Genomic DNA, 23,851 nt, shown 5'->3' with positions numbered 1-23,851 from the left:
CCTGGTTCAACCGGAGGTTTCTTCCTGTCAAAGGGAGTTTTTCCTTCCCACTGCTGAATTGAATGGAAATGTTGGCAGTAAATATTCTAGGACTCAGTACAGGGCAACAAAAGTTGCACTTCCCTATTTTTGTGTATTTGTTCCCAAGAAGGTCCTGAGTTCAATTCCAACATCAGGCCGGGGTCTTTCTGTGTGGAGTTTGCATGTTCTCCCCGTGCGTGGGTTCCCTCCAGGTACTCCGGCTTCCTCCCACCGTCCAAAGACATGCAGTTTATTGGAATAGGTTAACTAATTAATGGTTGTCTGTCTCTGTGTGTTAGCCCTGCGACAGACTGGCAACCTGTCCAGGGTGTACCCCGCCTCTCGCCCTATGACAGCTGGGATAGGCTCCGGCAGCCACCGCGACCCTGAAAAGGATAAGCGGAAGCGAATGGATGTTCCCAAAATGCCCAGCACCCATCTACACAAAGAATAAATGGCAACAAGAATCATAATTAATCGTTCATTTCACTGTAAGACCTACATCAGTGACAGCCTGAGAAGAAATGGAAAAAGGTTTTCCATCTTAGAATCTTTAATCAGATCAGAGCAAGCTCCAGTTATGTCGAGGCTTTAGGGTGTACGGGTGCCAGACTTGCTGGATTAGTCTTAACAGCTGAAGCACCCAATTTGCTCTTGCGATTGGTGATGAAGGGGGCTTTTTGGACGAGCTGTGCTCATCATCTAAGGCGTGTTTGTGCTACAACTTGCATAAATTTTGAAGACTGAGATGAAGAAAAAAAAAGCCTTTAAGTACATTTCAACCAACTGAAGCAGAGAAAATATGCAGATAGCCCTCACAAAGCATTCTTGGTGATTCTGGACGTGAATCTTTACCAGCTGGGTTCAGCGTTCTGTAGCGCAAACTGACGTCTTCCTACAGAGGAGGAAGAAAAGACAGTTTCCCTACGTGGATCATTAGCTGACTCTGTAGTTACTCTATTTCAGTTTGAATATCTCTGGAATTTATTGGGAATGTGCTGGAACTTTACGCACTGCAAAGCCAAACTAATTAACTATGAAAGACTCACTGTGTTTTTGCAAAGAAGGGGGCAACAGGCAAGATACAGAACGGTTTTCATCACACCAATTTGTGCATGTCACACCTATTTCAAGTCTTTAATGCATCATCATTGCCGCGAGGAAGTGTGTGCATAACAAGATGAGAGGTTGCATGAAGAGCTGGGAAGTTTTTCATGTTAAGTTCAAAGTTTAGGACTAACCACAGGGAGGCGGATTTCTACCTGCACACATTTCCACGATCAAATTGTGTCATGAGACCTTTCTCTAAATGATGCCTGGGCAGAGTTCAAAGCAAATCCTGTTCAAAGGAAATCTGATTTAATTTTCACTCAGTCAAGTCTAAATGTGATCATGCCAAAGTCATCCTGGTTAGCACCACACCCTTTGAGATGCTCAAGCAGGCGAGCTTTTGGATCCCTAAAGACACTTTTCAATCCATCAAGAAGGATTTCACACCACTTGTGCTGTGGCAGCCTCCCATTTGCTTTTGCAGGTAGCAGCAGTCAGTGAGAGTTGAATATTTTTTTGCAAAATATCTCTCTCCTCTCTCTCTCTGTCTTCACAGTTCTCTGACTCATTCCCTGATTTTGGAGCTTACAGTCTTTGGACACCAACTGTAATCCAGCGGCAGGTGTTTTGAAAGATGTTAAATCTAATATACTTTACTTCCAGCAACATCCCACTGGTTTTTCGATATTAAAGATATCAATCATCCTCTGACACTTTGGGGCAATTTAAAGAAGGTTAATGTGACATTCTCGAATGACCGCAGTCACTATCAGTAGGAATACCACAATCCTGCCTTTTTGTGACTAAAAAAACGCACATTCAAGAGTTTCTGATGAAAAGATCCCAGATGACAGCACTTAAATCTGAGAATTAAGTGGAGATTACTTTCCTTGAATCTTGGAAGGAAAGGGGATAGTTTGGTTAAGAACGTGTGTATATTGAAAGGCCTCGCTCACGGGTATGGATGTGATTCTTGACTAGCCACCGATGTGATGCACCTGGAGGAGACAGACAGAGCAGCAGTCAGGCTGCTGAGTCATAGGATCCCAAAGGAATGAATAGCTTGATTTGCTGTTTTAAAATCTAGAACCATTTGAACACTAGGCTATCTAACCTTTCACCCATGACAAATTCTAAACAAAGAGCAGACTGGACAAAGGCAGAACAGTCCAAACAGCGAAACTGCTACCGTCACCACAGGGGGAAAATCCAACCCCGTTCTCAAGGAAGAAGCAGGAACCATCACGAGGCAGTCTGTGGTCGAAACTTCCCAAAACATCTCAGGTTTCACTGCAGAACTGGCAAGAAAACTTGTTTTGTCTCTAAATAAAACAGTCATGTGCAAAAGTCTTGACCTCATTTCTTGACCTCAAGTTTCATTTCTTTATATTTTGCTTGGAAAATGCAAAATAAGTGCAAAGACTTATTGAAACATGTTTACATAAATGGAAATACATCATATGAGGAAGGAATAGTTTGTACAGTTCTGATGAGTGAAAGTGGGTATTTGGTGTGACCACCTTGGTTCTTCAAGACGGTCTTATGAAACTTTCTTGCTGCTGTTGCAACTATAAGAAATAGTGGTATAATAAATACAGTTTAAAGAGGTAGGGATGTTGGTTGCATTAAAGTATACATAGAAATACAGTTTATAAATAAAGTGTAATGTCCATGGGTGTTGGCAGTGCAGTTATCCTCCAATCAGGGTGGAGGTAGGGCATGTTTGACAGCCTGTGGGTAAAAACTTCTATTAAGTCTGTTTGTCTTTGGCCTGATGGACCTGTAGCGTTTACCAGAGGGAAGGAAGGGGGGGGGAGTGTCCAGGGTGCGAGGGGTCTTGATGATGATACTGGCTTTCTGCTGAAGTCTGCCAGTAAAATGTCTCTGAGGGGGGTTAGTGAGGTACAATTGCCCGCTCTGCTGCCCTCACCATCCGCTGCAGTTTCCTCTTGTCCTCCGCGGTGCAGCAGTTGAACCAAAGTGTGCAGCAGTAAGTCTGAAGGCTCTCGATGGTGGAGCTGTAGAGGTTTACTAGTGGCCTCTGGGGTAACTGGGCCTGACGCAGCTTCTTTCAGTCATGACAAAGGTGCTCTGTTGGACAGAGATCAGGTGAATGTCCTTGTCATGTTCAAGAAACCAGTTTGAGATTATATGAGTTTTTTGATGTGGTGTGTATTCCTGCTGTCTACACCTGCAGCACGTTCAGTGTAGGTAACCAACAAAATAACAGGGTGAACTGTTATTTTTAAAATTGTGTTGTAGCTTCAGTTTTTGGACAGTTTTTAACTAAGCAAATTCTCATATGGCCTGCAACATCCAAAAAACACAAACCACAAAAAATACAACTTTACACTAATGAATGTCAATATGAATAACTGAGTCTTTTTTAAAATGTGAAACTACAGCATGTTATAGATCTCAATGGACAGACATCCATCCTATTCCAAAGACAGGTGACCATCAAAACGAACCAATTACTAATGCATTTGTGCAGTATTAATCTTTTCTTCATGCTAAACAATTTGCAACAGAATAGAAATGGATCTACTTCATATCCACGAATATGAACATGTGTTTGTTCATAATTATGCGTGAATATGAATCTTTTCTTCATTCACTGATGTAGGTATTCACTCTTATGGTAAGTATTACACTCTGATGATTGTAAAAGAGACAGAATTTGATCACCAGTGACTGCCGAAGATTTCGGTTAGTTCAGAAGTTGATACGATGTTCACCAAACTGAAACACAAATGTCTTTTTGTTGGAAAAACGACTCTGTGCTGACAAACAGCCTATTGTAAAATCTGCCATGTTTACCGAATCCAGAGTCTGTATATGTGTCATGTTTCAATTAAGCCATCCAATGTGTGGCCCTTTATCGCGGGTTGTCTTTGTCGAAGGACCACACACACACGTCGCAAAAAAAAAGATAAAAATCAAATAAATGTTAAAAGAATAAATAAATAAGAGAAGAGTGTCCGCTACTGCTCTCATGCCTGGTGTAGCCAATGTCATTCATTATAGTGAAATTATAGTGTAACTCGTGTTACGTGTTCATGCATGTATAGGATGCAGTATTTTCTTCTAAGAAATTGAACTCAGTTTGTCCCGGTGAGCTGTAACCCTGTGACAGGAAATGTGTATGCATCATGTGAGGATAATTTGAATATGTGTGTGTGTGTGTTTGGGGGGGGGTTTCCATTTACAGCACGTCAAAATATTTGCTGTAGAAGAAAATGCATCGGTGCAAGTTACACCATGGTGGTTTCCTGCTGAAGCTCCTGACCATTTTCCGGTGGTCGGCCAAACCTTTGGAAAAAATCTTCCCACCTCTCCGTATTTATCCGCTCGAGTTGCAATCAGACAGAAATCTCCATCTCATCTTATCAGAAGCAGATGACAAGGCTGCTATCTGTTCTTCAACAAAAAGGCCAGTATTATCAGATGCACATAAAACACACACCCAGAAGTGGAGGATTTTGTCCGGTGGCCAAGAGCAGATCCAGCATGTTGGTCATCATAAATACAAAGAAGGCTCCTTTCTGGTAAATGGCTGTAACCAACCGTTTTGTGTTTACATCTGCTGCAGCCAAAGAGAGTAAACAGAGTGTGAGAAAGAAGTACAACAACTGCTATTCCAAACGGTGTAAGACAAGCCAAAACAACGAGCCATCGCCCCCCTTCCTCAAACCCTGACTAAACCATCAAAATACCCCCCGCACCCCAAACTCGAACTCCCTCTGCCCACTGCAGAAAGGGAGGCAAGTGAATGAGTCACCCGCCTCCCTCTCCATCTCTCCCCCTTTCTCCCTCCCCCCATCTCTTTATTGAGGCAGCTGCACCCTTTGACCTTTACGCCTGTGGAATGTGTGTGCGTGGACCAGCGGCTGTGAGGGCCGATGGTGAAGGTGGGGGGGGGGAGTAAAAGGGTGAAGGCGGGCGGGGAGGAGAGGAGGGGCCGGAGTTGGTGAATTTAAGAGATGGAGGGAGAGGGGAGGAGGGGAGAAGTCGCTTTTTCTCCCTACTACAAAAGCTGTCAGGGGGAACAATAAGCATGGAGAATGGTGTGTGTCCAGGGAGGCACTGAGCCGTGTTAGTGTGTGAACCGGGCAGAGAGAGGGCATAAGAAAGAGGGAGATAGAGAGGAAGATGGAAGAAGGGGAAGACAAATGATAGAAATTGCACAAGGGAAACATGGAGGGGAAGGGAATACGATGAGGGATGGAAAGACACGCGGGGGTGAAAGAGTCTGGGAGCGAGAACGATGGGAGAGAGCGACACAAGAGTGGAGAGGGGTATTTGTTTTGTCTACCAGCGCTTAAATACTGAACTTCCGTTGCCAAAGGAAACAGAACACAAGGCCCAGTACTGGGACATGTGTGTGCATTTCAGTGTGTGTGTGGTCAGCATACCAAAGGGCCCCTGCTCTGCCTCACTGTACCAATGACATCTTATGGTTAGCGCTTTACATTCACCGAGGCCTCATTAAGTTTATCTCAGAGAGTGTGTCATCGTGCATGCGTGCTTTGCATTCAAACCGCTCACATTTCAGACTACACACCGTGCAGCTGGCTGCAGACAAAGGTGTTCGCCGTGCTTTGTTTCAAAGATGCGGGTGTACGTGAGTGCGTGTGAGTGTTTGAACAGTTGCAGGGGTGGAAGAGAGCGGGGGTGTGGGTAGTTGAGTGGAGATTTTGAATGTTTTGTGTGTGTGTGGATCGGGTGGTGGTGGTGGTGGGAGTTCCATGATAGGGTGTTTTGCTTTGAAAGCAAACTAGGGGGATGGTGAGCCCCCACCACTGCTAACACACACACACACACACACACACACACACACACACACACACACACACACACACACACACACACACGGTAAAAGTATTGATTTTCTCGCTGGTGTGTGAGGTGTGGTAAGTGGTCGGTAATAGCAGGAGAAGAGTGTTGTGAAGTGGTGCAGGTTAAGAAGTTTGGCTGCTGGGTAGACTTTTTATCTCTGGGATGGGGGCAGCGTTGATGGGATGAGATGGGTGGGGGTCAAAAAACACTCCAATGTCTCTAAATGGAGAAGAGAGGTGTGAAAATCACTAAAACCACTGAAATAAAGCATCTACAAAGGCACCGTTTATTATACACACACACAAACACACACACACACACACACACACACACACAGACAAAGTGCATGTATGACTGATGCTGGAAAAACAGAGAATTTCATGCGTGTACTGTTAACCCTCACTTTGAGTAATCTGCATGCTCATATTCTACACACACACACTTGTGCGTGTAGTCCAGATGGATATACATACATTCAGACATGCAGAAAATTATGCACCAACACGCACAAGCACACTTGTAAACTAATACATGCCTCCACAAAGTACTTATGCATATTTTAGCTCAAAACGCACATGCAAGTACACTTGGATGAGTGTGAACACATGGGCATACACTTAAGTAAAAATGCACACATGCTACACAACGGACACAGCAAAATATTGTGATGTTGTGCAATTATGCAAACCTGAGCACGTTATACAGACCCTTAAAAACTTACATAATTATGTAGACCTACAAATGCTGTCTACACACAGACATTTGTGGATAAATTAAAACATGGTGGCAAAGTGTGCCCAAACTTAAACATTTGATGTGCAAGATGTTCTAGGCCAGGGGTGGGCAATCTCAGTCCACGAGGACCGGTGTCCCTGCAGGTTTTAGATGTGTCCTCGAACCAACACAGCTGATTTAAATGGCTATATTACCTCCTCAACATGTCTTGAAGTTCTCCAGACGCCTGGTAACAAACTAATCATGTGATTCAGGTGTGTTGACCCAAGGTGAGATCTAAAACCTGCAGGGACACCGGCCCTCGTGGACTGAGATTGCCCACCCCTGTTCTAGGCACACACAGGACCAGATACATTTTACACCAGGGGTAGGCAATTCCAGGCCTCGAGTGCCGGTGTCCTGCAGGTTTTAGATGTCCTTGATCCAATACAGCTGATTTAAATGGCTATATTACCTCCTCAACATGTCTTGAAGTTCTCCAGAGGCCTGGTAATGAACTTATCATTTGATTCAGGTGTGTTGACCCAGGGTGAGATCTAAAACCTGCAGGATACCGGCACTCGAGGCCTGGAGTTGCCTACCCCTGTTTTACACACTTGGAATGGATTTTAAAGTGAGACATACTCCACATACCCTTTTGAATCAATAAAGATGTGACTGAAGCGCACACGTTTAGATGAAAGTTTAGATGAAACTGTTTAGGAATTACAGCCATTTTTATGCACAGTTCTTCACTTTCTGGGGGTCCAAAGTAACAGACAAACTAACAAGATTTTAAATGTAATAACTTTAGAAAATCCTTTGCAGTCAATAACTGAAGTGTGGATGCTATGGACATCACCAAAAAGCTGTGTTTCCTTTCTTCAGTTTCTGCTTAGAAGAATATCCAGATCTCTTTGCTTTGAGGAACTCCTTATTTTGTATGTTTTCCACTGTCCAATCAGTTTTTCCAAGTCTGGCTGAATCTGAGCAGCGACCATAGCCCGATACACTTCAGAAGTATTCCTGCTGCTTCTATCAGCAGTCACATTATCAATAAACACTAGCATCCTGGTTCCACTGGCGACCACACATGCCCATGCCATAACATTGCCTCTGCCAACTGACAGACAATGTTTGACAGCTCCAGACCATGAGTGGTTCTGCTCCTTCTTCATACTTCTCTCTTCTCATTCTGCTACAAGTTAATCTTGGTTTCATCTGTCTGTCTCGTCTGATATCATCAGAAATGTGGGGATTCTTTTATGTTTTGTTTTAGCATTTGCACATTGCTTTAAACTTTGTATCTCCATTCATGAAGGGATCTCTTCACTGTAAAATAAATTTTTACTCCACGTTAAATGTCATGAAATTGCTTTTCTTTGCTTGCCTTTAATTATTGCTTAGATTGTCAGCCCATTCATTTTTATATGCATGAATGTACCAGATTTGGCCTCACCTGGCTATGAAACTAGTTACCAGTCAGCTGTCCTGTAATTGTGAACGTATAGTCCCTACACAGTTATTGCAATACTTGAATCTGGAATCGTCTTGAATTAGCGCTGAAAGTCTGCACTTCAATTACATTTTCACGGTTTCATTTAAAATCCATTATGGTGTACAAAGGAAAAACAAACAGACAAACAAACAAACAAACGAACAGGCCAAAGAAATGACGGACCTAACTGTATATGCCTTAATAACGTGTAGAGTTCCTGATCTATCTAGCTAGCTGGCTAGTAAGATTGTCGCTAGCTAGCTAGTTAGCTAACTATCTAATGACTAATTTGGGTTCCAGAGTGTCATTATTCATTGATTAGCTAAATCTGCTAAAACTTTGGCAAGAAGAACTCAACATAATATTCTTTAAAAATATAAAATCATATGAGGAAAGCAAGCATAAGGTATTTAAGATGAATTTTAAGCCTTGTGAAATAACAGCTTCTTTTTTAAATCAACTCTGAAGATATAGAAACTGTGAAGCTGCTCTTCTAATAAGTTGCTCATGCTACATCTGCTGTGTGGAAAAATTCATGAGCTTGAAGTTTCTTATACTTTCCAAGCAGCATATAGTAGTATGGAACGATTTTACTACAGTAAGTCGTTTAATATTTCATGGCGATGAGCCAGATAAACAGAAATGCTTTGTAATCTATGCAGCATGTGTGTGATGCGAGTGGCTACCTCAAAAGACGAAGCTGTAAAAGCTGCGCCGCTTTCAGTTATTTTGCTTAACAAATTTGCTTCTGTTTGTTTTGTTTCAGAGTCAAACCTAACTATTCAAATAAATGAGGGGCTGCACTTTTTATTCAGAGGCCAGTGCTGGTTTGAACACCGTCTAATGGTATTTCCTGTGTTGCTGCGTCGAGACGCCGTGATTGCCATTATTGATATACAAAACGAGCAATCATGGAGACAGTTGGAGGCGAAGGAAACCATAAGTGCCTAATCACGTCTGCGAAATTTTACAGCTGCATGGAGCTTCAGAAAGCTTCAGTCGCCCTAAAATGTGCACAGTGTGGAGAGCGTTTTAGGAAACAGCACTGTTTCAGAAGCTGGAAAACGTCAAGTGAGTGCGTATGGAAGGCCTCATTCAACGGACCTGTTAAATGCAGGCTGTGATGTAAGGGCGCACGGAGGAATAACATCCTTCAGACCTGTGAAGTTCTCTGATGCTTCTGTGCTTGTTTGCTGACACGCTCCAGCTCCGTGTTTGTGTTTTTCCCTCTGATGAAACAGGTGGTCTCCGTGTAGATCCCACAGACCGCTCCTCCCTGCTTTACACACAAGCTCCTGCTCCCCATAGGTTTTCTCCAGAATAGCTATAAGAAGGTTTTTCCTCCCCAATGCTTTGACGGCATTCCCCCCACCCCATTCCTCTTTCTCCTGTCCCTTCAGCAGCCACCCCCAATTACACACAACAGCTGCCAGTGTCCTTTGGAGGAAAAATGATGCGTGTCCAACAAAACTGATCTCTTTCTCCTCCTCTTTCACCTCCTCCTGTACCTCCTCTCCTCTATCAACCAGTTAACCCCCCCCCCCCCCCCACACACACACTGCTCAACCCCAGTTCGGTCCCCCTTGCACCTGAAGCATGTACCACATTACATTCAGACAGGCAGCCAAAGAGCAGTGATGATGGCAGATTTCCTGTCTACCAGGCGTGCACATGTGAAAGCCCCGGGTTGCCTTTAGTACCTCGCCTGACAGATACGCTGCTGCCGCTGTAGTGCACCAAAGCGCAGACTGTCTCTCACTCACGTGCACACAGATCAGCAGACATGACTGGGCCACGTCGACCGAATCACCAGGTGAAGGTGACAAACCCTAGCACCGAACAACTGGGCGAGCAGCTGATTTTACTTGCCTGCTTGGGCTCTGAAAGAGTTAAACACGCTCATGTTCTTTATGAAAGCCGTACAGACGCAGTGCTACAGAGGAAGGGAAACACATCCATCAAGGGTACCTATAGTAACGAAGTCTCAAAGCTCCTCGCCGGGCTCGAGGTCCAATCGGAGACCGAAAGTTAAGTGAGTGTGTGTATGTGTGTGTACTTTTGTTGTATTCACCTAAGTGTTTAAAGGGTTTGTTAAGGGTCTTGTTTTATTTTGTCCTCTGCGGCAGTGCGATAGAGGGAATTTCATTATGCAAATCTATGTCTCTCTGCTGATGAGCATGCCCTCAGGCTTCTGTTTCACACACAATGGCACTTACTCACACTCACACACACACAAACACTCTGTCTCACACCCTTTTGCATGTAAATACTCTCATCTATGCAGACTGTGTGTATTTTCACCCATGCACACACACACAAACGCGCACACACACATGCTAAGACACACATGGAAACATGCGTGACCGTGCCACACAGACACAGTCACGCATATCATGTCTGAGACTGGAGGCACAGCGGGTGAGTGTGTGTGTGTGTGTGTGGTGAGGCTAAAAGGGGATGCTTAAGGTTACAACAGTTTCAGGGTTTATGGGACTGTGTCTGATACCTTAACACACAGATACACGCATGCGCACCCTCTTGGAGACGTGCACAACTGCACTGCATTTACAGTGACACATGCAAAAATACTAAACAACACACCCACGGAAAAATACAACAAACGCACATTAAAGTACACCTTAGCATGCACACATATACACATATACACACACACACACACACACACACACACACACCAACAAATACATGTGTGTACACGGAAGGTCAAATTACACACACACACACACACACACACACACACACACACACACACACAAAGGAGACCCCTACCCCATGTGGATGTGACCCGATGACCCTGCTGTCACACACAGTGCCCATCTGCCACAGAGAGGCACAGAGGGAGGGGACGGGGTGGGGAGAGAGGTTGTCTTGAGGGAGGGGGAGGTTGGATTTTGGAAGGGGGGAGGCAGGGCTGTGAGGAAATGAAACGGGGGTGTGTTGAAGCACAGGAGAAACCTGGAACAGAGAGAGAGGGAAAGAAAGAAACAGTCTTCACGGTAAATTTTCAGTTTACTTTTGCACAGATGTGCTCTTTGAAGCCCCAAGAAGTTTTAGTGGGTTTGACCCTTCTCTCTTCTTTGTGTGTGTGTGTGGTTTTCTCTCTCTTTACATTACAACACACAGACACAATCACCTCAGAATATTCCTGTTGCCTGGGGACGGTATATCCAGAACCTCCTGCCTGCTTGTCTCTTTTAAACCGGAGCTGTCTCCGGCCTCCTATGGTAAATAAAGAAAATAAAGGGAGCAGACTGACTGAGTACTGCTGACTGACTGAACGTAGAACAGATGAGGAGCAGAGAGGCAACAAAGACATCACAAAGAGGCACAGGATGGCTGATGGGGGGGTGGGGGGAGTTCAAAATATATGGAAAAAGTGCACCTGTACTTGTGGTGTGGGATTAGAACGGCTTAATTCTCCAAGCTTATGAAAACTGAACAAACAGTTCTTATGCTTTTAATGTGAAAAGAATACTCTGACTCTTAGTTAGAGATATGAGTTTGATAGAGTGGAAACTTGTAAATATTAATAGAGAAATCTGTTCCAGTCAAAAGGAAATTTGGATTATTGGAAGTTTTATGGAAACTTTCGGGCGCACGCGCAGCTCGCAAATGAACACCAAGACAGAGTCGATGGGTCTGTTAGGCAGATACATCGTCCGCAGTTACATCGAGCCGTTACTGCTTTTTTTTTATTACATATCATATATTGGCATCCACTGCCAATATGATGGCAGTTCCACTCTGACCACAGCTGCCTGAAAACAGCCTGTAAAACCTGCAATAAAGTTTTATTTTCTGCGCAGGCTATGTTTCATTATTTTACTGTTCAGTTATAGTTTTTGTGAATTAATTTTTTTGCATTAAATGCTAGCTATAACCATGCAGAATATTGGGCAGCAACATCTTTGGTCTCAAAGTGCCAGCTTTTGAAATTCATGCAGAATCAGGTTTAGAGATGAAGGAAAATAGATCAGGGGCTCGCAATAAAGAATGAGAGGGAGAAGAAGGGGGAAAAAAAGTTGGATAAGGCACACAAACCATCCTTGTGGAAGAAAGGAGGGAGGAGGGAAGGCAGTTTGTGGAACAGGAGAGCGGGGGGGTGCAGAGGATATCCAGAGGGGACCAACTGTAGTGGTGTCAGACGGGGGGTTCTGCCAGCGCACATCCTGCCAACGCACCAGGAGCCAGACACACACACACCCTCAGGCCTGGCCTTAAGTGTGTGAACAGCCCTGCCAACTGTATTCTCACCACCTCCACCACTCATCAACCCACAATACCCCCGCAACCCCCGAAGACCCAATCTGGAATCGGTCTACAGCGACAACCCCGATGCCAACTTTGCCCTGCTGCCGCCCTCCCCCTCGATTATTTTAGCGTGTCAGAGACACGGGATGACTGAGCTCTCGACACAAAGACTGAGCGCACATCACAGCGCTCAGAGGTTTAAAAACATTTGGAAGCCGTGAACTGTTTGAGAATATTTGTATTCTTCTGAAACACTGGCGCAAAATCAATCTGGATGTTGTATAATGCTGGGAGCAGGAAGCGAAGAAGAGATTGTTTTCCATGAGCAAGCATTAGCTCGGAGAACCTTTGTGTACACACCTGCAATTCTTTCACTCCCAAAGGTGAAGTGGTGGATTCAGCAGACACATGTACCATTTGCAGCTGATGTCGGGGATTTTTTTTATTCCGCTCACAACCTTTGCTGCGTGCCATCTTGCTCTCATGTTTTCTGCTTTGTATCAAATGCATGCTGTCTTGGAAGAAGTACTTCAAAAGCACATTGTTAGAAATCCCATAATACAACTGGAAATATATCTTTAGCCCAACCCCCCTAGCTCCAAGTGACACTTACCCCTAACCGTCTTAATTCCCTAACCACATTTATGTAAATTCCATTTGTGTGTAGTATGTGTACATAATAGATGCTGCTATCACGCATGGGCCAGACATGGCATACAGATTTCTCTATTAGAGGGAGGCTGATAAAGCTTATATAGAGTCTGGAGATAGGAGAATTTTGAATTGTTGTGTTTATATAGTAGAAGATGAATTTAAGTTGGAAATAATAATAATAATAATAAAAAATCCCTAATTTAAAAAAACAAAACAAATTTTTCCATGGTTATCAAATGACTTTTCAAAGATTTCTCCACTAGTGGTTTGACAAAAAAACAAGTGTGTGGAGCCATGATTTAAAAACAGGCAACACCAGACAAAGCTTCTGTAGCAGGGGTGTCAAATATATTTTACACCGAGTTTCACATGTAGCCCACTTTGATCTTCAGTGGGCCGGCCTGGTGAAAAACCCCTTTTGGCACATTTAATCCCTGAGATATCATAATATAGAAGAGTATATTGTAGTTTTCTACATGATAAAGAAATTATGCAGCAGTAATGAAAGAAATCTGTCAGTGTGACTCTTTGGGTTTAAATTGTAAGAAATAAATGTATAAAATTCTGGTATCTTATGGCCAAGAGTGTCTTCTAACTATAAAGTGCAGAGTTTATGTTAATTCATAGAAAATATCCTATTTTTTCTTCTTCTTCTTCTTCTTCTTTTTAACTAATTACCCCCAAAGAAACACATTTCTTTAGACTTTCTCTCATTTGTTTATTACTTTGTTACCGCAGTATGATTTGCTGTAGGGGAAGTATTTATCAGTAGGACCAGCTGTGAAAACTGTATCCAAAATTTATGCCGTCCTTCACATTTTCCAAAGATGTCCAGTAGTCCAGATCGGAGTCTTTGCCAGACCGATTCTAGCTCCCGGATTTGACTCCTTGTTCTACAGCTATGCTTGTGGCTTCATAAGTAGCTGAAACGCAGAAATGTCAAAAACTACACTTGAGACTGGATCCAAAAGCGACTATGCCCATAGACCGCTGTGCTGAAATGCCCCACCTAACAGCGTTTTTACATCTGGTGCAAAAACTATTTTGGTCACTTTAGCCAATTTATTCCTTCATGACAACTACAAGATGGTACTCATCTATTAAAATTCCTAAATATATATATATATATATATATATATATATAAATCATTAGTTGTAGGGCTGCTATGAGTGACAGGTGCTGGCTAGGACAGTAGCTGTCTGCTAGGATTTACTTCAGCTAATTATGTGGTGTTACTGCATTTTGGAGCATTTTTAAGGAAGTCAAACATTACATTTTGCTGCGGTTACTTCTACGGACAGCACTTCCAAGAAATCTGTCCTCCAGTTTTGCTGAGTGAAACACTAATAGTTAGTTTATCTGTGTTTTTGCAGCACATCGTTACATTCCTAGCTTATTAATCAAGATTGCTAGCTTAAGCTCCTCTGAATGTTGCCAGAATGGGATTTCAAAACCAGTGCCTATCACGTGTCAGGAGGCTACATCCATCTCGTATATAAAGTTTGTGGTGTATAAGATGCTTTGACTTCAAATGATACTTGGGCATTATGAGCATGGTAACATCTGCTAACTAGCATGATGAGAGCAAAAATCCCTGCACAACTAAGCCAGAGGAGTTACAAATGATTTTAAAGGTGACGTAAATATGCAGATCCAACCTTCAAATGGATAATTGAGTCCTTTGATGTACTTTTGGCACGAGGTGAAAACTCAGGGCAGCATAAATGCATTCGGATCCCTCTTTAGGGGAATATCCAGTGCAATGCATTTGGTAGCAGTGAGCAGAAAAACCTATTACCTTACGTACAGCCATGTAGCTCATTAGATGAAAGATGAAAAGAGGAATCTAAATGTTTTTTTTTTCCCTGAATACTGTACAGCTCACAGTGGAGTGAAGCCTAAAAATAAATTCCTAAATACTCAGTCATAATGTTTGTATTACTGGTGCATGTTAGTCAAATGAAGCAAACATGAATTTTTGTATGTTACATAAATTTGTGGTTTGTCTTGTTGTAGCCTGTATCCATTCATCTGCTTTACAGTGTATAATGCGTGTATAATGCATCGGATAGCAGCAAACATAGCACAGAGATTAATGGTTACGTTGACGGTTTTGTTCTTGCGCCAGTTTTAAAATGTATACGCTGAGACGTCTCCACGGCGAGACAAACAAAAGCCGTAATTGCTTTACCTCTGAGGCTAACATCGGAGCAGGCATCCTACAATTTGCTAAACAAACTCCATCCCTTTGGCCTGTAAACGATTTCCTATTATAAACACATGTTGGAGATGAATCACTCTTTAGTTCAACTCCGAGAGAGGACATTTCAGACAAGTTCCCCCTCCTGTTTTCCATTTGGCTGTTTAATTGTCTCAGCGCTGTCAACAGACTATCAAGGTAATTAGCCATGACTGCACAACAACAAAATCAGACAGACAGGAATGAACTGCAGCCTCTGAACATGATACTTACAGAGGGAACGGGTGGGAATGCGGGTGCACGTATGCCCTCACGCATCCGGGCATGGATGTGCAACTGCCACACGAAGCCTCTCGTGCACAGTCATTACCGTGCCCTGAGTACATAGTTCCATGCCACACATTATATTTCCTCCACCAACCATAACCCTCCACCCACCTCCTCCTTAATCCTTTTACCTCTTACAACTCTCTCTCACTCTCTCTCTGACATACACACACAGTTACAAAACCAAAACCTCATTTCCTCTGTGCCTCAAGCTATAGGAGCAGTGTTAATTGTGCGAAGGTGGGGAGTGAGCATGGGTGCGCGTGTGCTTATATATATATATATATGTGTGTGTGTGCGTATGTTAGTCTTCAGGAACATGAGCTTTATAGGTGTGCGCGGGCCTTTGCAACTGTATGCGTGGCTATATGTGTGAGTATGTGTGCGTATATGTGAGATCATTTATTTTAAGTGTGTAGGCAGTCTCTCCTATGCCAGTCTGGGCGTAGCTCCAGGGTTTCCTGCACCACCTGGGCATCTGCGAGTCCTAGTGCCTGTCACTGGGTACCGTCCCAGCTGGAGTGTGTGTTTCGCTGCGTGTACGGGCTTGTGTTTGTGCGTGTCAGCAGAGGATCCTGCCAGAAGCAAACACCATTGTCTTATCCTCTTTGAGCCACGGGGGCTCATACGCAAACACACACAAACTCTCAGACTGTACATCTGGTTCCGACCCCCGTCCTCTTCTCCAGTGGATTCTTCCTTTTTGGGAAAAAACCAGAAAAACATTATCAATAAAAAAAAGACAAAAGGAATTAAGAAGTGTTGGCAAAGAGGGGAGAAGGTGGAGGGGGGTTCGTTTAAATAGCCACCATTAAGTCGCCAATGAAGCTCTTTGTGCCAGCTTGCTTGGACTGTACATACACCATTAGTTGTACAGGCCGTGGTAGACTTAAAAGTACCCCTGACTTAAAGGTCATCTACCTCCATCGAGCAGAGCTAATATTAAATTAGGTCCGCAGCAGTATGTGAGTTTGAAAAGAAGAAGAAAAAAAGCATTCTGGAGAGACAGAGGAAGATATTATATTGACTTTGGAGAGGCTGCTGGGTTTTTTTTGCTCCGCTTGAAACACAACTGAATTTAGAGCTTTGATTTATGTTTTTCAGAGAACATTTCAGTTTTAAAAAATGCAACAATAAAGGATTTCAGGACTGTAAAGCCCTGCAAAAGCCTGGTTAATCCACTATTACAGTTGCAGAAAAATGTAATGGCATATTTTGGCTGAAATACAATCTATTTTGATGGATTTACTGTGATCTGTAATATTGTAAAAATCTACAAAGCACTGAAGCTTTTTTTGTTTTTGGGAAGGTGGGGGCATATTAGTTTGAAACTGTGTGGGTTTTTTTTTTTTGTCCTTGTGATTCTAAACTAAAGGTTGTTCATTATCTCTCCTTTTATTTACCATTCTGTTACTGGGAGTAGGTAATAAAGTTAAGAGATGATAGAGGTAATTGGCAGTTAAGTTAACGTTTAAAATAAATAACGGAGACAATAAAGGCGACACACTACAGAGCGCCAACGCTGCTGTCAGCCGGCTCAGGTAATGCTAACGGCGATGAAAATTAATGACAACAACAAAGGGGGCAGAAGAGAAATAAAAGTGCAATAAAAGAATGTCCTTGATCGTCTTTGTTGGTGAAATTGCCCTCAAACTGATGCATTTTCTCTGGGTGATTACTGGAAAGTGTGTCAAAGCTTCAGCTGTGAAAACAATTTTAGGAGCATTCACGCAGGGGTCAGCAGATCGCTGTGTACCGAAACACTTCAGGGTTGAAACAACACACCCAGCCCTGATACAATAATGCTTCTGGCCTCAGGCAGCCCCCTCCCACCCCACCGCAGCCCAACACACACACAGACATAAACACACACAAACATACAATCCTGTGTTCTCTGCCTCCTGATGCCCCAAGGTTGAAACGGTAAACCTAATCACCAGGTACTCACTGGAGGCAACACTTCTGCACTCAGCCAGCTAATCTCTCCACACTTTTCTTTCTTGTGTGTGTGTGTGTGTGTGTGTGTGTGTGTGTGTGTGTCAGAGGTGGAAAGAGTACTCAAAATTTGTACTCAAGTACAAGTACTGTTACACTGGTTAAATTGTACTCAATTACAAGTAAAAGTACTGGTGTTAAAAAAATACTTGAGTAAAAGTACAAAGTACTGTTCTCAAAAACTACTCAGAGTATTAATTACTTTTTAACAGACTGATGTTTTATTCTGTTGTCAATAGCAGGCATTCAACTCGATTCACCAGTATAAATATTTATGTTCAAAGCACATTTTTCAGATGAACAAGGTATAGAAAGGTAACTTGTTTTGTAAATAAATGTAGATATAAAAGGAGGAATTTTGTTTGTTAAAACAATGACAAAAATGTTTCTGAACATGCGTAGAACCATTTAAACTTTTCCCCATACACTGAACAACAGGCAGGTAAGTGTCTTAAAGTCTTAGCATTTCTTTCACACTTTACTTTCTGAACCTTTTGTTCAGTTTCAGCAAGAGCTGGTTTTCTAAATTAACAGAGGCAATCCGACTTCGTTTGGCAGTGAAGAGTAGACCAGCACAGCTAAAAAGTCGTTCACACGCAGCAGAAGCAGGCAGAGCTGTGTTTAGTTTAAGAGAGAGGTTTTTGATGGCTGAGAAGGAGTGCAGCAGCTCCATGGTGTCTGTGGCACAAGCAAGATAACCATCAAGCTCAACTGCACTTTGCAGCCTTCTGGAGATTGGTCTGGAGAAGAATTCATCTTCATCAGATGACTCTCTTTGCTGATCCTCACTCTCATGCGCTGTCGTTTCAAGATGTTGTTTGATGTATGTCAAGGCTGTAATTGCAAGTAGATAACACAATTTTGTTATTTAAATTTCAGTGATTATTCCTGAACACAAATTTAAAATCGGCAAATTCTCAAAAAGGATTGTTTAGTATTCAGGACAGACCATCAATAACTTACAATGTATTAGGTGAAATACTCACTTAAGCATGTGTTCAAATGTAAAAATACACAAAAATGGGATCACATGAATCCTTACCAGCCTCTGTTACATCTGCTCTGTCAGTCCAGGAAGTCTTGAACTTGGGTAAGAGGACTGCAGCTGCAGCCAACTCTGGATCCTCCATCATCGCTCCAAAACGCTTTTGAAGGCCATTTTGCAGGGCTCTGATGAGTGGCACGCATGTCTTGCTTGATGTCTCCAGCCTGCTAAGTTTGGACAGTAGTTGTTGGATTACTGGCAGGAGCCATCCCATAAAGGAAGTGGACTCAGACTGAAGGATGTTTGAAGCTTTCACCAGTGGCTTCATGGTGGTACAGTACTCCCTTAGGAATGCAACTTCTGCAGGACTCAACCTGTAAGACACAACAACAAAACCCACCATGACTATAATAGGGATCTTCTGATTTAATATTAAGAGTCTGCTCACGTTTTTAACCATCCATTAAGGAAAATTCACAAAATTTGAAACCATATTGGTAGGTGTCCAATTTTACTCACATTTTCACCTTGAACTCCTCACAAATGCTCCTGATGGCATCTTCCCCCTTCTCATCAATGATGCGTATTATCCTTTCAATGGCAAGGTAGGTTGAATTCCATCGTGTTGCATTGGGACGAATGATCTGTAGCTCACACTTGTCCTCTACCACTTCATTAGCCAAATGAGATCGGCCAGTTTTGTTCCAAATGGCCTGGCATTTTGCAAAGGTTGCACGGGAGAGCCTCTTGTAGGTTTCATTCATGCTCTCTGCTAGGGCAGCATCAGTTGTTGCCACAAGGTTTAGCAGGTGACATGCACATCGCTGATGAGGCGGAAGTTGATACTCCAAACCAGAGTCTTCATCAAGATTGCACTTGCCTCATGGTAGTCCCTATGGTCAGTCAGGTCAATAATTTCTGGGTCTGCTTCATCTTCAGCTTCATCTGCATCATTTTGTGCCCCAAACATGTGGAAGGCCTTGACAAAGTTGGATCCACTATCAGTTGTGGTTCTTACAACTTTGCCTCTAATCTTGTATTGGCAATGGATATCATCAAGCGCACCAGCAAGCATGTCAAATGTGTGAGACCCTCTCAATCTTTTGCATGCTAGTGCTGCAGATCTTCTTTCCAGGGACGCTTCCTCTATCCAATGGCATGTGACTCCAAGGTAACTTTTCTGATGAGCTGACCAACAATCAGTAGTGGTAGCAACAAATTTGACTTTATCCAATGCTGCAACCAAAGTCATCTTCATGTGATCAGCAGCTTCACAGATTCTGGCACGGACAGTGGGTCTGGAGATGACTTTGGCTTGAGGTTGTAATGTGGTAACCAATTCTTTGAAAGATGGCTGTTCTACCACTGCAAATGGCTGTAGACCCTCACATATGAAATTGATGACAAGCTTGTCAACAGTTGCTTGTGGAACATGTTTGTTTGCAGCTCTCAACATCAGGTCTGGTAACTTGGCTTGTGTATTTGCTGAGAGCTTGTTTGGTGTGGCTGTGGTCTTTCGCTGTCGAGATGTTGATGCCACAGTGATATTGTACTGCTCAGTCTTCGATGGATGTTTCCTCTGTAGAGATAAATATTATCATACGTCAGGTTCATACATTACTTCATAACATCACTGTGATTAACACTAAAAGAAAACACATTTTTAAAACATTATTCAACTAGACTTGAGCTAATCTTTGATTGTTGAGCATAGTATAAAAGAGTGGTGAATTGGTCAAATTTTGCAGATATATTGCTGTATTTATTCACAAGTGTAAACCAATTTTGAACGATCATTGCAAAAAACATGAATTTCTGTATACATTCTAAGTTCTGTAATATGTATACTATCTGTAAAAAGAGTATCGACCAATGTATCAGTATCTAAATTAACTCCTTTTTATCAGTATCACCCTAAAGTTTTCAGTATTAGTCAGGTCCTAAAAATACTAAGAGAGCAAAATATGTGTATCTAGCAAATCTAATTTAAGAAAAGGGATCACATACACAAAAATGCTGCCCATACAGCTAACAAATAAAACCAATCCACATTATGTTCTTTAAAAAAAGATATCATATTGGGAAACATATAACCCTACTGATTAAGAGCCATGTCACTATGATAGACCTATATCAGGCCAATGATACTGATCAACTGATCCATCAATCGGGCTCTGGTACATGTCAGCTGAGAGCTGGAAGATTAATTTGAGATGCAGCTCAGCACTGTGTTCAAGTTTGTTTGTTTTTTTAAATAGGCCAGCTGATTGTAGGCCTGTGAGTTTTAAATGACTACAAGTTTAATTTATTGTAATGACGGTGGTTATCCAAATAATAAGCTAAAACATTCCTACGAATTGTAGCTCAGTTATGCATGCACACACGCACATTAGCTAGCTCCGTCTTATTTTAATATCAGGCTAACCAATGGCGGTGACAATATCTTAGCCAAACTAGTAACCTTAACACACATGAAAAATAAGAAAGCAATATCATACACGTATAGTTGTAAAACCTCTTACCTCAATGTGTTTTTTTAGATTAGATGCTGAAGTCTTGTAAGCTGAAATGACTGTAGAGGTCAAACAAAGTTTGCACTGCATCTGGACGCTGTCTCCTTTACTTCCTCTGTACACGAAAAATTCCTCCAGGTATAGCCACGGGCACGCGTCCTCCGTCTTTTCTACGTCGTTTTCATGGTTGACAGTGTTGTCCTCTGTCTCCATTTTGGCTTCTTTGTCTCCAAATCTTTCGTCTATAAAGTAGTTTATACTCCACCATTTAGCACCTCCAGACACCTGTGCCTGCTGCTGCAGCGGAGTTTATTCTTTGCTTACGTCTTAAATTGGCGCGGTTGCGATTGCACGGCCTTATTGGCTGCAAAAATGCAGACGAAAGGTTTGAATATTAATTCAAATTGTGGGCGTACTCAGTAGTGACTTTTGATTTTATAAGTAGCGAAGTAGATTACATGGTGTAAGTTGTACTCAAGTATGAGTAAAATTACACACTTGAAAAATTACTCGTAAAAGTACAAGTACCCAAAAAATGTACTTAATTACAGTAACGTGAGTATTTGTAATTCGTTACTTCCACCCCTGGTGTGTGTGTGTGTGTGTGTGGATGTGCGTGTGTTTGTGTGGATCTTTGCATATAAGCAGATGCCCTGCACCTTTGTATGCACAGTAGGGTTGCATGTGTTTTTCATTTCTTTTTCAACTCCCACTCTTGTGTGAAGATATTAATCCTGTGGTGTAGAGCAGCATCAAAGTAAACTGCCAGAGTGGGTGTTAGTGCATGTGTTTTTCCTGTGGGTAAAACTTGCAGTGTTTGTCTCTGTTTACGGCGCGCATCTCTGTTTATACGGTACATAAGTGCCGGGCATTTTTAAACAGAAAACCATTAATCATAAAATAATCATTGTCCAACCGTTAAAGCCATTCTTTTGCTAAATGTTGTTATCAGAGCAAACGGTGCGGCATGTTGATGTGAAATTTACATATCTGATGAAGATGAAAATAATATGCACATGTTTGCGCAGTACATGATAAAGTAAAGCTAAAAAAAATATTAAAAATGACAAAAACTGATTTCACTCCATTAATCAAACTTTTACTAACAGGGCCGCTGCTGTTTTACAAACTCATTAAGTGTACGGCTGGCTTTGAGTGTGACAGCTCACCTGTCTGTGGTTTAGGAGTGTGGTTTACCAGTACTGTCTCCTGTAGTGTGTTGGGAATAATTAATAGATTGTCTTGTTATTTTAGCTGCTTTGCCACAGTGGATCATCCATCTCACCCTATCCGATCTGTACCATCCTCCTTTGTCTCTTTTATCCAGCTTTACTACATCCACGAGTCTTCTCTGAAAACTTCCTGTTGTCCTCCAGCCTGGCAGCTCCATCTTCAACACCCTTTGTCCAGTATACCCACTATCCCTGCCCTAACTTGTCTCTCAAAATTAGTCTCCAAACCGCTCAACTGGAGCTGTACCTCTGATGCACTCAATGCATTCCCCCCCAAAATTGAGATTTTGTGTAAAATGAAAACCATATCAAATGTCTAAATGCAAATGGTTCACAATTAAATCATAAATATTAGTTCATTTTCAATTTGATGGCAGCAATAAGTCTCAAAAAAGTTGGGATGGGTGCAACAAAAGGCTGGAAACAGAAACAGGAAGGTTGCCTGTTCGAGCCCCGGCTCGGGACAGTCTCGGTCGTTGTGTCCTTGGGCGAGACACTTCACCTCCCGCCTACTGGTAAGGGCCAGAGGGGCCGATGGCGCGATATGGCAGCCTCGCTTCTGTCAGTCTGCCCCAGGGCAGCGGTGGCTACAACTGTAGCTTGCCTGAGAGTGAATGAATAATTGAATTGTACAGCGCTTTGACGGCCTCGAAAGGCTCTATATAAATGCAATCCATTATTATTATTAGAATATTGTTCCTCAGTGTAAAACTGGTAACACTTTGAATCATAACCATCAATAATAATAAAAATAATCAGATTACATCCTTTTTTCTCCACCGAGACGATCTTAAACTGTGTACTGCATCTATTCCAACAGCACGTCTTTATAATACAACACTGTGGGTGAAAAACTGGCCTGTGTGCAGTTCAGACCTTTCGCTGTCTGAAAACATTTGGTGCATGATGGAAGGCCCAGGACTGTTGAACAACACAGCGATACAGTGGTTAGCACTGTTGCCTCACAGCTAAAAGGTCCTGGGTTCATCTCTGCCTTTTAGCTGGGGTGCTTCTGTGTTTAGTTTGCATGTTCTCTCCAGATCCAATGGCTTTCTCACAAAAAGGTTAATTGGTGTTTCTAAATTGTCCATAGGTGTCGGTGGTTATTAGTCTGGTGACCTTTCCAGGTTGTACCCTACCTCTTGCCCTATGGTAGCTGGCACAGGCTACAGCAACTGTAAGTGGACGAGAATGGATGGAGATGTGAAAATCATCTGTTTTTATTTAGATTTTAAAAAACCTCCCAACCTTTTTGGGATTACACTTGTAGATTAAGCCACAGCTAATATGATTAATGCATAAATATACCCAAATTTCTCATTTGGGGGACACTCATATGGATCATGCTGTTTTAAGTAAACCCAAGAAGCTGTAGGTATTTAATAGATTCAGGAGAAAGTCTCAGACAGAGAAATGTATAGGGAACAAACAGAACTTTAGTGCTTTTGATTGATTTTGTTTTACTAAACCTGCATTAGGTAAGTCTAATTAATAACCCCTTCGAGACAGGCGTCCCCTTCCCCTCTGTTTAGACAGACGTTGGGTTCAAT

General features: G+C 42.5%; 1 protein-coding gene across 1 annotated transcript; it reads right to left on the bottom strand.

Moving 5' to 3' along the window:
- Nucleotides 1-17,771: 17,771 nt before the first annotated feature.
- LOC143416548 (uncharacterized) lies at nt 17,772-19,420 on the bottom strand. The gene is made up of 3 exons (XM_076881925.1): nt 19,076-19,420; nt 18,614-18,930; nt 17,772-18,405 (listed from the first exon to the last, which is right to left on the bottom strand). The coding sequence occupies exons 1-3, from the start codon at nt 19,318-19,320 to the stop codon at nt 18,050-18,052; spliced, it is 918 nt and encodes a 305-aa protein (XP_076738040.1). The 5' UTR covers nt 19,321-19,420; the 3' UTR covers nt 17,772-18,049.
- Nucleotides 19,421-23,851: the final 4,431 nt, after the last annotated feature.

Source organism: Maylandia zebra, linkage group LG3 (assembly GCF_041146795.1).
Source record: "Maylandia zebra isolate NMK-2024a linkage group LG3, Mzebra_GT3a, whole genome shotgun sequence".
NCBI lineage: Eukaryota > Metazoa > Chordata > Actinopteri > Cichliformes > Cichlidae > Maylandia > Maylandia zebra.
This window is presented reverse-complemented; position numbering and strand designations above follow the sequence as displayed.

Coding starts and splice junctions, on each gene's coding strand:
- LOC143416548 (XM_076881925.1), bottom strand. CDS start 19,320: ATGAATGAAACCTACAAGAGGCTCTCCCGTGCAACCTTTGCAAAATGC. Junction 18,931..19,075: donor GAGGAGTTCAAGGTGAAAAT/GTGAGTAAAATT, acceptor TGTGTCTTACAG/GTTGAGTCCTGCAGAAGTTG. Junction 18,406..18,613: donor AGCAGATGTAACAGAGGCTG/GTAAGGATTCAT, acceptor TTGCAATTACAG/CCTTGACATACATCAAACAA.